This window comes from Apium graveolens, unplaced genomic scaffold, assembly GCF_009905375.1.
Source record: "Apium graveolens cultivar Ventura unplaced genomic scaffold, ASM990537v1 ctg7290, whole genome shotgun sequence".
Taxonomy (NCBI): domain Eukaryota; kingdom Viridiplantae; phylum Streptophyta; class Magnoliopsida; order Apiales; family Apiaceae; genus Apium; species Apium graveolens.
Genome location: NW_027420202.1, coordinates 60,383 through 74,484, shown reverse-complemented (window position 1 = coordinate 74,484; position 14,102 = coordinate 60,383). Strand labels below are relative to the sequence as shown.

The following is a 14,102-nucleotide window of genomic DNA, read 5'->3' as shown; positions in this document are numbered from 1 at the left end:
TTCAAAAATCCGTGAATTTTTTTTTATTTAAAAAATTGTGAATTTTAATGGATTTGTTATTTCATTTGTAATCCTTTGAAATCTTTTTAAAATACATGAGATTTTGAAATATTTGTGCAAAACTTCCTAAAATGATTCTACAAAATTTTTCCATCAACTCCGTCAAAATAAACGACAATTAAAATTAACGAAAATCTTCCAAAATACATGAATTATTATCAATTCCTTAAAATTTGAAATGAATAAACCTCCATTAGTTATATACAAGGTTAAATATTAAATGTTACTAAAATATTAATGAATCTAATTTTTATTTTTATTTAATATTTCGATAACTATTGAACTAAGTAACTAACCCACTCAATTGATTGTTTTCAATTTTGGAAATCTACCCAAAATATAGGGATAGAAAACATATTGTTGTCATTTCACCGGAAGAAGGTTGGTATTACGTGATAAGATCTACCACCAATTAGTTTGGATTAGCATGATCTAGCGGCTGATGCGGCAGGCATATACTCAGTTCGGATAATTTCAAGAATTTCAGTCGTGAAATTTAATATATTTTTTTATCGTAGTTAGGATATTTTTGGTATTGTTGTTACAGACAGCAACAGCAGCTTTTTGCTGAAAAGCAGTTAAAAAACTGTCTGGTAAAATTTAAAATCTGCTTTTTGGAAAAGTGTTTTTGGCCTAAAAGCTCCTGTTAGAGAAAACAAGTTTCCCCATGTTTTTTGAAAAAGCTGTTTTTCAGCTGTTGCGGGAAGCAGATGCTGATTTCACCATCAAACCTTACCAAAAGCATCATTATTTTTAATTTTTTGCATCAACACATATACGTATAAAAAAAATTACCAAACAGTCATCTGATTTTTACAACAGCACTTTTTTCAGCAGCACTTTTTCTAACAGCACAGCAATTTTTAACAGCAATCCCAAACAGAGCCTTAATTTGCAGCCACTACCTTCGGGTCCACACCGGGTAAACCCTACAGTGGGTTCACATAATAGTCTCGAACCATGTGAATCAAGATAAACCGTATTTAAGCGACACGTAATCATAAATTCTCCCCTCGTGAGATTCGAATATGTGACCAAGACCAAGAGGATAGTTTTCTTCTATTTAACCAACTAAACAAACCTTTAGCGGGCGAAATTTAATATTTAAGTGCAGAGAATTATATTTTTAATCAAACAAATTAATAGTTCACTTTCGGATAATGTATGATCCTCTCTCAATCACCTATTTAAAAGTATATTGATCGTATAATAATAATTATTAGTTTTACTTTTTAAAAAAAATTAAAGTTATAGTAATACATATTTATTTTGGAAAAATAATTTTTTAAAATTATCATTATAATTATACTTTAAAAACACTAAAAGTGTGTGAAAAAAATTAAACCAAGATTAAAAACAAAAACATAGTGAGTATAGAGTACAGTTTAAGTAGTAAGTACAAAATTAAAAATTTCTGAATACAAATATTAATATTTTCTTTTTTCCTGGAATTTTAAATAAATAGTATCATTTACAGACTTGGGAACCTGGCCGAAAATTTTGCTAGTGAGTCAAATTTCCAAAAAAAACAATAATTTGAAACTTGATATATATATTTTATTTTGATGTGGTCAGAATGTTAATTTTATTTTAAATTTAAGTATATTTTTTATAGGAAATGTTATTTTTAAGATATTTTTAATTTTTAAAATAAAAAAAGTGTGAAAATGTCAAATTACCCTTGCATTCATTTTTTTTCTTAATGATTTGATTGTAAATACAAAAGGAAATTTTATATTTTTAATCTTTTTTATTCTGGAAAATAAAAAAAAATAACTCTAATAATAATATTTCCTTTTATAAAATAAAACTTTGAATATAATTATAAAAACAACATCTTCTTGGCAAAGTGCATCTGCATACATAAAAAGAATCGTATTCCATGATCAGATAAAATATGAATATCGGAACTGATGTTGCCATGTCGAACTTGCAATTTAAATGGTTCTTTTATATCCGTGGAAGTGGGAATATTGTGAAATATTTTTATAATTATTTTTTTCAGAGTTTCTATCATGTTAAATTATCCGTTCTCCTAATTCTCCTCAAACTTTAAAGTGTTAGAAAATTTTCAACAAAAGCAATGCTAAAATTTGAGCTTGGAGCCTCTCTGAGACTTTTTAAAAATTTAAGAGCATGGTCTTAGAGCAAGTCCAACATCTCCCTTAAACATGCTCTTAAATCCAAATATAACGAACATGACATAAAATTGCACTTCAGCAGTGTCTTAGTGATTTCTTATATTACTAAAACACTTCTCTCATACCTTATCTTTGTGGTTTCTTATATCACTAAAACACTTCTCTCATACATTATCTTTAATAAAAACTCATACCTTATCTTTGTGGTTTCTTATATCACTAAAACACTTCTCTCATACATTATCTTTAATAAAAACACAAGTCATCCCTTATATCATTTTTATCAATAAAAAATTGATTTCTCTTTCATCTTTTTAGTTTTTTTTTCTCTCTTCCTTTCATATCTCATTCAAATTTATTATTATTATAATAATAAGGATTGAAGATAAGGAACATTGTTGGAGTTGAAATTCAAAATTATGTCTTAAATCACTAAAAGTTAATATTTTATAATATTTACAAGAAATCTATTAAGAGACTGTTGGACTTGCTCTTATGCCTCAATTATAAGAGCCAATACACCGCTCTTAACTATTATTTTATATTAAATTTATAACACGTCATTTTTCTCACCTCCCACTTTCTTTTGTATTTTATGAGCTTAAATTGTTTTTAATATTATAAAAATAAATAAAGAGTGAACGTAGAAAGTATTGTTGGATATGAATATACATTATTTTGGTAATAGCCCAATAATTTATATTATATTTAGGAGTGATTTAAGGGACTTAGAGCAGCTTCAATAGAGTCTTAATATGTTTCTTAAAAATATTATTATAAAAATGGATCTCAGTGTTTTAGGCTATTTTATTGTAATCATTTCTTATAAGTGTATCCTAATAATATTTTATTATTATATTTAAACTCTAGTTATGTATTTAAATTGGAGAATGAGAGATAAATGATTTTTTCATTATTAAAAGTAAGATTAAGAATCACCGGTGGTTCCTTGTTGAATGAAAGATGTTAACTTTTTAAGGAATCACTAGCATGCTGTTGGAGCTCTATTTTATAGAAGATTTCTTAAATTTGAGTTTTGGATCCGAATAAATAAGCTGTTGGAGTTGCTCTCGATCGATTGAAGAGTCATTCTTCGGCCATTTTGGCTAACCTGTTATTTAACTATTAAAGATTAAAGTTAATCGCACAGAGAACGTTTTTCTAAACCTGCAGCCACATGGCACTTCATGTATACCTAAGCAAACCTCCTCATCAAAATATTATATCATTTTCTTTTTTATAACAAATTATAGGCTTGGGAGATGACCTAAGATTTAAGCAGCAGCTAATCCTAATTGGGCCTTTGGTAGAGAAAAGGAAAATAAATGAATGGGCCTAGTGTTTTGATGGACTTAGTTAAATCTTAAATCCATGGAGTGGGTATTCTCTGTAACAGCCTGGCCCAGAAATAGGGATAAGTGTACAAATTACAATATCAAGAGGCCCAAAATTCTGAATAAAAATCATACTTTCCTCTAAATATAACAAAAAATTGGATATCATGCTAACATGTCAATGGGATATCGGTTAGCCCCAAAATATATTTAAAAAAATGGATGTTAGAGATTCGGAGATCGCATAAAAAATAAATAAAATGACAAGAAAAAAATGTCTGTAAGTACGCACTTAGGGACTAGGGTAGTTCAATCAGTATGTAGTCTATTTTATTGATACAATTAAAAATATTTTAATCAATTTGTGTAATTACAGATATACCCCTCGTACATTTACATTAAAAAGTTTTTGTACTCACCTAAATTAGATGAATACGTACCTAGGAGTATCAAATTTAACTGAGAATATTTCATGAAACGTACAATAAATAATCAAAATATTGATACCTTGGGTAATTACGTACTTAAGAATACCAAACTCGACTGATAATATTTCAAGAAGCGTACAATAAACAATCAAAATATTGATACCGAAAATAGCATAAAAAATCGGTAATTTAAATAAATCATGCATTACAGAGAAGACGAATGGAAAATAATTTCTCTCTTCATCTTCTCTGACAAACAATTTTAAGTGGATTTAAATATATCACAGGTTGTACAAGTGCATCACACTAATGATATGTGTCTCTGTTTTATCCAATTTCGTCATCATCCTTTTTTCATATCCTATCAAATCCAGAGGTTGATTATATGGGTCCAAAATATAAGAATACTAACCCATAGATGATGAACAAATCAGTCCCAACAAAGCATTTATATCTCCAATAAATCAACAGGTACTCATTTCACTTGTTTAAAGCTGCAACTTCAAAAGGACTCAATTATATGCACTTCTGGATTGTTAAAACTTGGTCTTCTTGATTTCAGGAAATGGCAGTGAATCTTATTATAACAGACTACTGTATGTCTGGAATGACATGCTATGATCTGCTCAAGAAAATAAAAAAGAAAATAAAAGAGTCATCTTTCAGAGACATACCAGTAGTGATTATAGTTAGTTTGGACTTTTAATTTGGCTGTATATTTGGATGTTTAATTTTTGGGTTGGATGCATTATTTTGCAGTCATGAAATTTTATAATTGGGATTCTTCAGTTTACAGAATAAGCATTTCAATTTGTTTGTGCGAAATTGTTACAATAGCCTCCTAAACTGTTACCATATTATGTTTAAAATATTTTATTAGGCTAGTTATAATATTACAACAACTTTTCAAAGTGTTACATTAGGTTCTATGGGCCCACTTGTTACATTATCAAGACAACTCAGCACTGTGGGGCCCATACTTGCCATGTCAGCTAGTGGGTCCCATCGTGGGGCCCATTTTTTAAAAACATTTTAAAACTCTAAGGTAACATAAAAAACAAGTTACAACTGATATCTCTTTCGGTTGCATTAGCAAGCTAATGCGACATATAAACAAGTTAAAACACGATGTTGTCTTAGGCACCAAAGATGTTACCTTAGAACCCTAAGGCAACATGGAAAAACCTATCTTTAAGAAAATGTTACCTTAGCTTAAAAGTGGGGCAAGAGCAACATATTTACCCCCTAATGCAACGTTTTTTTGGTGTTACAGTAGGCATTTTATGGTGTAGTGTTACAACACTATCTCAACAGCGGTGGTTATATAAATTGTTGGGTTTTGATTTTGTGATCGAATACAAAAGGGGAAAAGAGAATACGGTTGCTGATGCTCTCTCGAGAAGAATTGAGGATGGAACAAGTGTGAATGCAGAAAGTGGAGAACTTGTAGCTATTAGTCAACTGATTCCTGATTTTGTAAATGCTATTCAGAATGAAGTGACATCCAGTCCAGCTTTGCAGGAACAAGCAAAACGTATTATGGATGGGGAGGCGTTGGGACCGTGGAAATTCAACAACGACATTATTTTTTATAAAGAGAGAATTTACCTTTCTGAAAATTCTCCTTTAATTGATGCGATACTAGTACAATTTTACAATAGTACTCATGAGGGTTACCAGAAAACTCTTCAGAGGATACAAGCAGATTTTTACTAGCCAGGAATGCGGCATAAGGTTCGAAAGTTCATTGCAGCTTGCGATATTTGCCAAAGACACAAATCTGAACATTTGTTTCCAGCGGGGTTACTCCAACCACTTCCAATTCCACAACGCGTATGGGAAGACATATGTATGGATTTTATTGGCGGCTTACCTATGTCTAAAGGTAAAACTACAATTTTTGTGGTAGTTGATCGGTTGTCCAAGTATGCACATTTTATCTCTTTATCTCATCCTTACACAGCTGCTGGAGTTGCAAAAATATTTTTTGATAATATCTTTAAATTACATGGGATGCCGAAGTCCATTGTTTGTGATCGTGATGCAACTTTTACTAGCTTATTTTGGTCAGAGTTATTTAAGCTAAATGGCACCAGTTTCAACTTTAGTTCTGCGTATCACCCACAAACAGATGGCGAGTGTGAGGTTGTTAATCGTACACTTGAAATGTATTTAAGGTGTTTTACAAGTTCAAAACCAAAGGAATAGAGTCAGTGGTTGACATGGGCAGAATATTGTTATAATACGAGCTTCCATTCATCTATTAAAACCACACCATTTGAAGTAGTGTATGGCAGGCCTCCTCCTAACTTGTTGTCTTACATTCCAGACATGGCAAAGGTAGATTCTGTAGAGAAAGAACTGGTGGCTCGTTATCAAGTTATAAAAGATTTGAGGACCACTTTACAAGAAGCTCAATCACGAATGAAGAAGGTTTATGATAGCCACCATAGAGATAAGGAGTTTGTAGAGGGAGATTGGGTTTATTTAAGATTGCATCCATATCGTCAAGCTTCAGTTGCAATGAGGAAAAATATGAAGCTATCACCAAAATATTATGGTCCATTTAAGATTGTCAAAAAAATTGGCGTTGTTGCTTATAAGTTGGACTTGCCGAAAGAGTCTCGAATACATCCTGTGTTCCATGTTTCCTTATTAAAGAAAAAAGTTGAAGACAAAATTGAAGTGCAGACAGAGTTGCCAGCTATCAAAGATGATGATGGGTCTCTTTATCCAATGCCTCAAACTATTCTGGATTATAGAGCTCGAAAAGGTGTGAAAGAAGTTCTCGTTCATTGACGTGGTTTATCCCCAGCTGAGTCGACTTGGGAAGATTTGGAGATGATGAAAGTCCAGTTTCCGGAACACAACCTTGAGGACAAGGTCAGGTTTTAAGAGGGGAGGAATTTGTTATGTGGTAATTTATTATTTTTATTTATTATTTGAGTGCAAATAAATAGCAAAGACTTGGTCTTTGCGGTAGATAAGTGTAAGTTAGGTTGAGTAAGTAGTGGAACCACTTTCTCCTATTTTTTAGCAGTGAAGCAGTTGTAACAGAGTCTTGCATAACATATGCAGGAACGTTAGAGAAGATATGCTTATAATATTATTTTGCAGTTCAGCTCTTGAGTTGACAGAGGTCAGAGGCTCCTCTATTAGCCTTGTCTAAATATAGCAAGTATTTATCTTAATTTCATAATAGGTTCCAGTAAGTCGAAAAATAAAAGTGTTCAGTATATACCACTATATTCTCTAATTTCGTGTTTAAGAGAAAAATGCATTTAAATTCGATAATTCTCATGTGAATAAATCATGGGTTGAGATTTGTCTCAACCTATATTTACTGTATGCTATCAAACTTTTGTGTTGTAATTGTTACCCTTTTAATATTTTTTGCACATGCACACACACAAAAGTCAATGATCTACCGGAAAACAACATCTGAATTTTTTAATGAGGGGAATGCCCATACATCTTATCCTACCTAAACTATGCGATAAGCGAGATTTAGTGGATATGTTTAGTTTGATTTGGTATTGATGGATTACATGACGATCGACCTCAATGTGTAAAATAATTTAATTGTGTTTTTTTCTTGGGAAAAACTTGTTATATTTTAGTCTAGGTAATGATTGGTTGATGAGATTGATATCACGAAGAGCAAGTTTTTTAAAAGAAATGTGTGTACGCAAATGTGACTCTAAACTGTATTACGAGATTTCAATTTTATTAACGATATTGAAATTTGATTTAATTTTAGTATTAAATTTTGTGACTCTAAATTGTATTGCAAAATTTCAATTCTATTAATGATAATGAAAATTTATCAGTAACGCCGCCGCTACCTCTTTTTATCCTGAGAGGCTATCGACTCACACATACGGTGATAGGCCAAATAGCTTTAAGGAGACAGTTTCAACTGGACTCGAGAATCTCTCTTCCATTTATATATTTTCTTTCTTTGTTTGATTTCGTTTACTCACGCACACACTTATTTGATTTATATGTATTAATCGCAGATTGTAGTTAACAGGTAAATGATTGGTTGATGAGATCGGTAGCACGAAGAGCAAGTTTTCCTTTTTTTTTTTTTAAAGAAATGTGTGTACGCATATGTGACTCTAAACTGTATTACGAGATTTCAATTCTATTAACAATAATGAAAATTTGATTTAATTTTAGTATTAAAATTTTGTGGCTCTAAATTGTATTACGAGATTTCAATTCTATTAACGAAGATGAAAATTCCTTATAGTTAATTAGATTAAAAAAAATTGGAACTTTGGTGGGTTAATCACGCAAGTGGAACATGATGGAGTGGTCAAGTGAAGCTTCCACCAAGGTCCCGCTCTTGTCTCATTTCATTTCTCCTTAACTTCCATTATTACACACTCTTTTTCTCCGCCCTTCTATTTGTCTATTCTTCAGCTGATTCACTCCACATATATATGTTTCTCTCAAACACTCATTCTCTGTGACCAAAACTTGTAATAAGATTATACAATAATCTCGTACAATACTTAATATCTCTTAAAACAACATGGCTGGTATGTTACCAGGAGTTGAAAGTGCTAGACGCAGACGGTGTCACGGAACAGGCGCTGCCTGGGCGGATTCGCAGTCTTCTTCGTTTCTCGAAAACTCGAAAAATAGCAGGCGTTCGTCTTTGTGCTTGTATTCCAGCAACAATAGCTCCCACTCCAATCTGCTTCAGGTATCCCAACACCGTTACAGATATTCATTTGTAAGACGTATATAAGTCTGACCGTTAATAAAAACATCGCTAATTAAATTTCTGATTTAGTATTGCGGAAAAATAAATACCGCTACAGATACTTATTTGTTTGATGTATAAGTCTGACTAGTATAAACAACGAAGCTAAATTTCTGATTTAGTACTATGGAAAAGTAAAATACCGCTACAGATACTTATTTGTTTGACGTATAAGCTTGATTAGTATAAACAACGATGCTAAATTTCTGATTTAGGACTGTAAGTTTACGGAAAAATTTATTTAAATTGCAGAAAAGAGCGGTGAAATACCAGCAGCAGCAACAGGAGCAGGAGGATGACGAGAAGCTAGGCGGAGCAGCTAGAGAGGCCAAAGAGAGGCTAGATGAGAGACTCAGATCTCAGTACAGAAAATTGGAACCTAAAAGGTATCACTACAATTTCGCAATATTTGGGTCAGATCATAGAAATTTCGATATAAACTATGCGAACATGCGATATTTACTATGTACGGAAAAAAATCAGTATTCAATTTAGCTATGCTAGTAGAAAAAGTCACTTGGCCATTGGTCTATTTTCACATAGACATCGGCTAAAAACAGATGTTTATTGCAGAATTTCGAGTAGTGCTAGGATTAAAGTTATGATTCACTAAAATACAAATACAATTGTGCCTTGTTTGGAAACAAGATGGATTTCAAATGTCATGATTTGAATTGTCATTTCAAATTCTCATATTTGCGCTAAAATTTGAATGTCTTGAATTTCAAATGAAATCCCAATCCAATTTTTTTTACTTATCTAAACATGTTATTTGATTAAATCTAGAATTTCAAATGAAATCCAAGTTACCAAACGGGGACATGACTTAATTTGTGATTTGTAAGTTCAGTTAGTCTATAGATGACTGAATATTTATCTCTCTACATATTCAGAAGAAACAGCACGGGGAGGATTAGCAGTAGTGTTGCATTGGAGGGAAGGACGACAACGAGAGAGGAGGTTAGAAACCAGGAACCATCAGCTGGATTGAGGAGATCATCTTCGTCGTCAAAGAGGTTGATGATGAGTTGGGCTAAATTGAGGAGCTGGAAGTCTTCGGATCAGGAGGAATGTGCTGTGTGCCTGGAGCATTTTAAGTCTAGTGAGGATCTGTCATTTCTCCCCTGCGCTCATCGGTTCCATTCTAAGTGCCTTCTCCCTTGGCTTCAAGAGAATGCTCATTGCCCTTGTTGTCGAAATCCTATCTAGCTCAGTTCCTCCTTTTCTTCTTGTATATAGTTTGAGTTGTTTTGGAGCAGAGTGACAATTTTCAATACATGTTTAGTTTTGAAGACAACAGAAGGAAAGCTGCTTGATGAATAAAATTTTAGCATGGAAATCAAATTTTCTAGTGCCTGAGTGTTTGTCTAAGCCAAGTGTTTGTAATGAATGTGTACATGAATTAGGCAAGGAAAACTACTTGTTCAAGAGAAGTTCATGTAGAATTGTTCAAATACAACACTACTACCTAACTAATCAAATTTATGTTATCATAGTCAATCTTAAGTTTGTTAAATTATGCTTTGAGAAATTCATAATCTTGACTTCCATCAACTATAAAAAATCAGATAACTGTTTGATAAATTCGAAATCTTCAACATTTGTTCTGCACTTATTTTGCGCAAAATCTGCACAAATTTATTTTGAAACTGGTGTTATTTTATTAAAAAAAACCCGAAACTATTTTAATGTGCAAAATCTGTACATATTTATTTAGAAACTTGGGTTGTTTTATTAAATACCTCGGGAAATATTTAATTATGAGAAACGATATATGTTTATATCATTAAAATGAAAGCGAATTGTTAAATCTAGAGCAATTTTTTAGAATTTAGAGAAAAAAGGTGTGAAAAGACTAAATTACCCACACATTAATTTTTACTAGGATCGTTGATGCATACAGGGAGGGTATTTTAGTCTTTTCACCTCTGTTTTGCTCTCGATTTTAAAAAACTGCTCTGGATTTAATATTTTTTTTGACAAATATGACTTATAACCTTAAAAATGAGTATTTGTTCTTTGAAATTCCCAGAATGAGCGAGAATCGAAACCAGGACCGATGACGACAAATGATAAACTCTTACTCACGTGAGCTGATGAGACAGCATATTGATAAAGGTTTATCGGAAACTGAGCGGCAGAGACACATTGGTTGAAACAAACTAGATCAGATCTACTGTGATAAATTTATATAGGTACAAAAAAGAAAAAGAATACATACTAGACAACACTATCTAATTACCTACTATATGATGCACAAGTTGGTGACATATTTGCAGCCTAAAAGTGCCCTTTAAATTATAAAAATTCCCGAAAGAAAGAAAACTAGTGCAAAACAGAACAGTTTTCTTTTGGACTTTTGCTTGTAAAAAAACAAACCCTCTCATATGATAATTCGGTACTGCTTGTCGTGTCACTGGCTGGGCCTGATTTTTGTTATGAGTAACAGTTTTGTGCTTCGAATAAGTGATTGCAGTTGCGCCACATGCATTATTGATATTGATCTATCAATTCTCACGTCCGCCATGAAATGGATGTTGAAATAATTCACCAAGCTTGTCTCCCCTGGTGTCCCTGCACTACGATTACGAGGTTAACATCTGTCATTTTTTAAACAATGTTGATTCTATTTAACAAGAGAATCAGCTTATTTTATTGTTTTACGAGCACACAGAGTATCTCTGACGCGTAACTTCATTGATCGACACCCCAACTTAACCGTACAGTCAATAATGTAATTTTTTATATTTTCTTCCTTTTATTAGGGGTGTACACGGTTCGGATCCGATCGGTTTTGGGGTAAAAGTCGAACCAAACCGCCAAGAGCGGTTTCAGAAAATTATCATCTGCAACCGCATTTGCGGTTGCGGTTAATCGCGTCAGTTGCGGTTAACCGCGTCAATTGCGGTTGCGAATTTGCGGTTATTGCGGATCGGTTTGCGATACAACCACTTATTTTAAAATAATTAATAATTTGCAAAAAAATAAATTCGGAATATTAATAAATTCAAGTTTAAGTTACGTGATAAATTTACATTAAAAAATAAAATACAAATTAATGCTCTGTGTGAAGCAAGAATATTAAAAACATATAAAATATGGAGGCGAGAGAAAAGAAAAAAGAAAAGAATAAAAAAATTACATGTTGATTACATTTTCCATTTGTTTGGTTATATATATCTTATAATGATTGTGAATCTTATGAACGAAGTCTTAACATTAACTTAAGATTAGTTAAAAAATGTGTATACTTATTAATTTATATAATATCAACTACATTTTTGGAAATATATTTTATCATAAATATATGTTGCGAGTTGTGGTTGCGGTTGCGATTTTGCGATTTTCAAAAATTTAAAACCGCATACAAATCGCGAATGAGCGATTTTTAAAATTTAAATCCACAACCAACCCGCGTTTCGCGATTATCCGCATTTGTGGTTCGGTTGCGAGCGGTTGAGCGATTGGATGCGGTTGAGCGATTCGTCTGTACACCCCTACCTTTTATATCAATTTTGACATTCTTCTTTTTACATAACACTTGAATGATCGGCATCTTGACTAGTATAACAAAAAAAAGTATAATAGAAATATATAAGATAAATAATATTGAAATCACAAATAAAGTTGATACCGTATTTTGTAGGATGTCAATATTAAAGAGTAAAAGATCATCTTCGGATCTTCCTCTATTGCATTAAGGTTAAGGTTTTAGTGTGACCGCTTACTTCACATGGTATCAGAACTCAGTTTAGGGAGGGACTCGAATTCGAGTCCTCACACCCCCATTTATTTAATTTAAGTATTTGTTATTAGTATGGGTATTGGAATTGGTTGTATTTGTTGTTGTCAATCGTAGCGAAAAGTATCGTATGAGTGATGGAGAGTGTTAAAGAGTATAAGATCATGTTCGGACCTTCCTCTACCACCTTAAGGTTTTAGTGCGACTAGTTACATAACATGGTATCAGAGCTCGGTTTAGGGAGGGACTCGAGTTCGAGTCCTCCCACCCCCATTTGCTTAATTTAAATATTTGTTGTTGGTATTGATATTGGTATTGGTTATATTTGTTGTTGTCAATCGGTACGAAAAGTATCGTACGATTGATGGGGAGTGTTAAAGAGTATAAGATCATGTTCGGGCCTTACTCTACCATTTTAAGGTTTTAGTGCGACTGGTTATAACAACCAACTCTTGGCAACCCAAGTTGGCACCCATGCCAACTTACTTGACACTATGCGGCATCACAACTCCAATGAAGTGATAATAAGTATGTCAAGTCACGTCATGACACATTGCATTGACACCCCTATTAAAACCCTCCATTAGAACTCTAATAAAAATGATTAAGCGAAGCCTATTTTCGTCCTCTAAAATAACATTCCTAATATTTAAAAGATGCTCTCTTTATTTTAAAATAATGAAAGTTTTTGATAACAAACTGCAATAAAAAATAATTGTCCCAAAAGTTCTTTATTTTAAAATAATATTTTCATCCTTATCATCTCCCCCCAACTTTTGAAAAAATTTCTCGAGTTTTCCCAAAAGTTATAATCAACTATCTCCAAAACATGTGTGGACCTGGAATGTGTTTCTTTTTTCTTCCGCACTTTTTTCTAGAAATGCTCTTTTTCTTGCTCATATCTCTAAAGGGATGTTTTCCCAAAGTTATAATGGTCTAATTGTGACTCGGGGGTTGTTTCGTCCCTTATTAGGTTCGGTCTTATTATGAAGTGTGGATCGATCTACATATTCACAGTGATTTAAACACTCTTAAGTGGTCATTCCACTTTGGGCCTTTGCGAGGGTAATTGGATAGCGGTTGATGCAAACGTGCTCTAATCGAGACAAAAAAGCTAGTGTTGACCGCCATTTAACCTTAACACGGGCTAATTATAGGGCAATGATTATTAATCGGCCTTATTCGAGTCTAATTGGCCTTAATCAGGGCTAATCAGCCCTAATTAGGGCTAAATATTGAGCATAAGTTGTTTATTAACCTTAATATAGGTCAATTATAAACTATATTATGCTAACTGTCCTTAATCGAGGCTAGTCGGCCCTAATCAGGGCTAATTATTGAGTGTAATTTGTTAATTAACCTTAATATAAACTAATTATAAAATATATTACACTAATTGGCCTTAATCGAGGCTAATTGATCCCAATCAGGGCTAATTTTTGACTAAAATGCACTAATCGGCCCTAATTTGGGGTAATTAGTAAATTAGAAAATTTTGATTTTTTGGCAAAAAATCATCACAAAACTTCGCCCGTGTTCGTTACGGGGAGCCAAAATTTTCGTTCGTGGTTGCGACAGGGGAGCTAACAATTTCGTCTGTGAACGTGACGGAGAGAGCCAAAA

General features: G+C 32.7%; 2 protein-coding genes across 3 annotated transcripts; both read left to right on the top strand.

Moving 5' to 3' along the window:
• Nucleotides 1–4,379: 4,379 nt before the first annotated feature.
• LOC141703984 (uncharacterized) lies at nt 4,380–7,016 on the top strand. Of its 2 annotated transcripts, XM_074507349.1 has the most exons (3): nt 4,380–4,434; nt 5,237–5,848; nt 6,293–7,016. In XM_074507349.1, exons 2-3 carry the CDS (start codon nt 5,686–5,688, stop codon nt 6,760–6,762), a joined length of 633 nt encoding a protein of 210 aa, XP_074363450.1. In that variant the 5' UTR covers nt 4,380–4,434; nt 5,237–5,685; the 3' UTR covers nt 6,763–7,016. The 2 variants fall into 2 exon arrangements, 1 of the variants encoding a protein (XP_074363450.1); XR_012567776.1 differs by lacking the exons at nt 5,237–5,848; nt 6,293–7,016 and adding an exon at nt 4,526–4,799.
• A 1,315-nt stretch (nt 7,017–8,331) lies between these two features.
• On the top strand, nt 8,332–10,089 carry LOC141703985 (uncharacterized). Its single transcript, XM_074507350.1, has 3 exons — nt 8,332–8,677; nt 8,990–9,123; nt 9,631–10,089. The coding sequence occupies exons 1-3, from the start codon at nt 8,504–8,506 to the stop codon at nt 9,944–9,946; spliced, it is 624 nt and encodes a 207-aa protein (XP_074363451.1). The 5' UTR covers nt 8,332–8,503; the 3' UTR covers nt 9,947–10,089.
• Nucleotides 10,090–14,102: the final 4,013 nt, after the last annotated feature.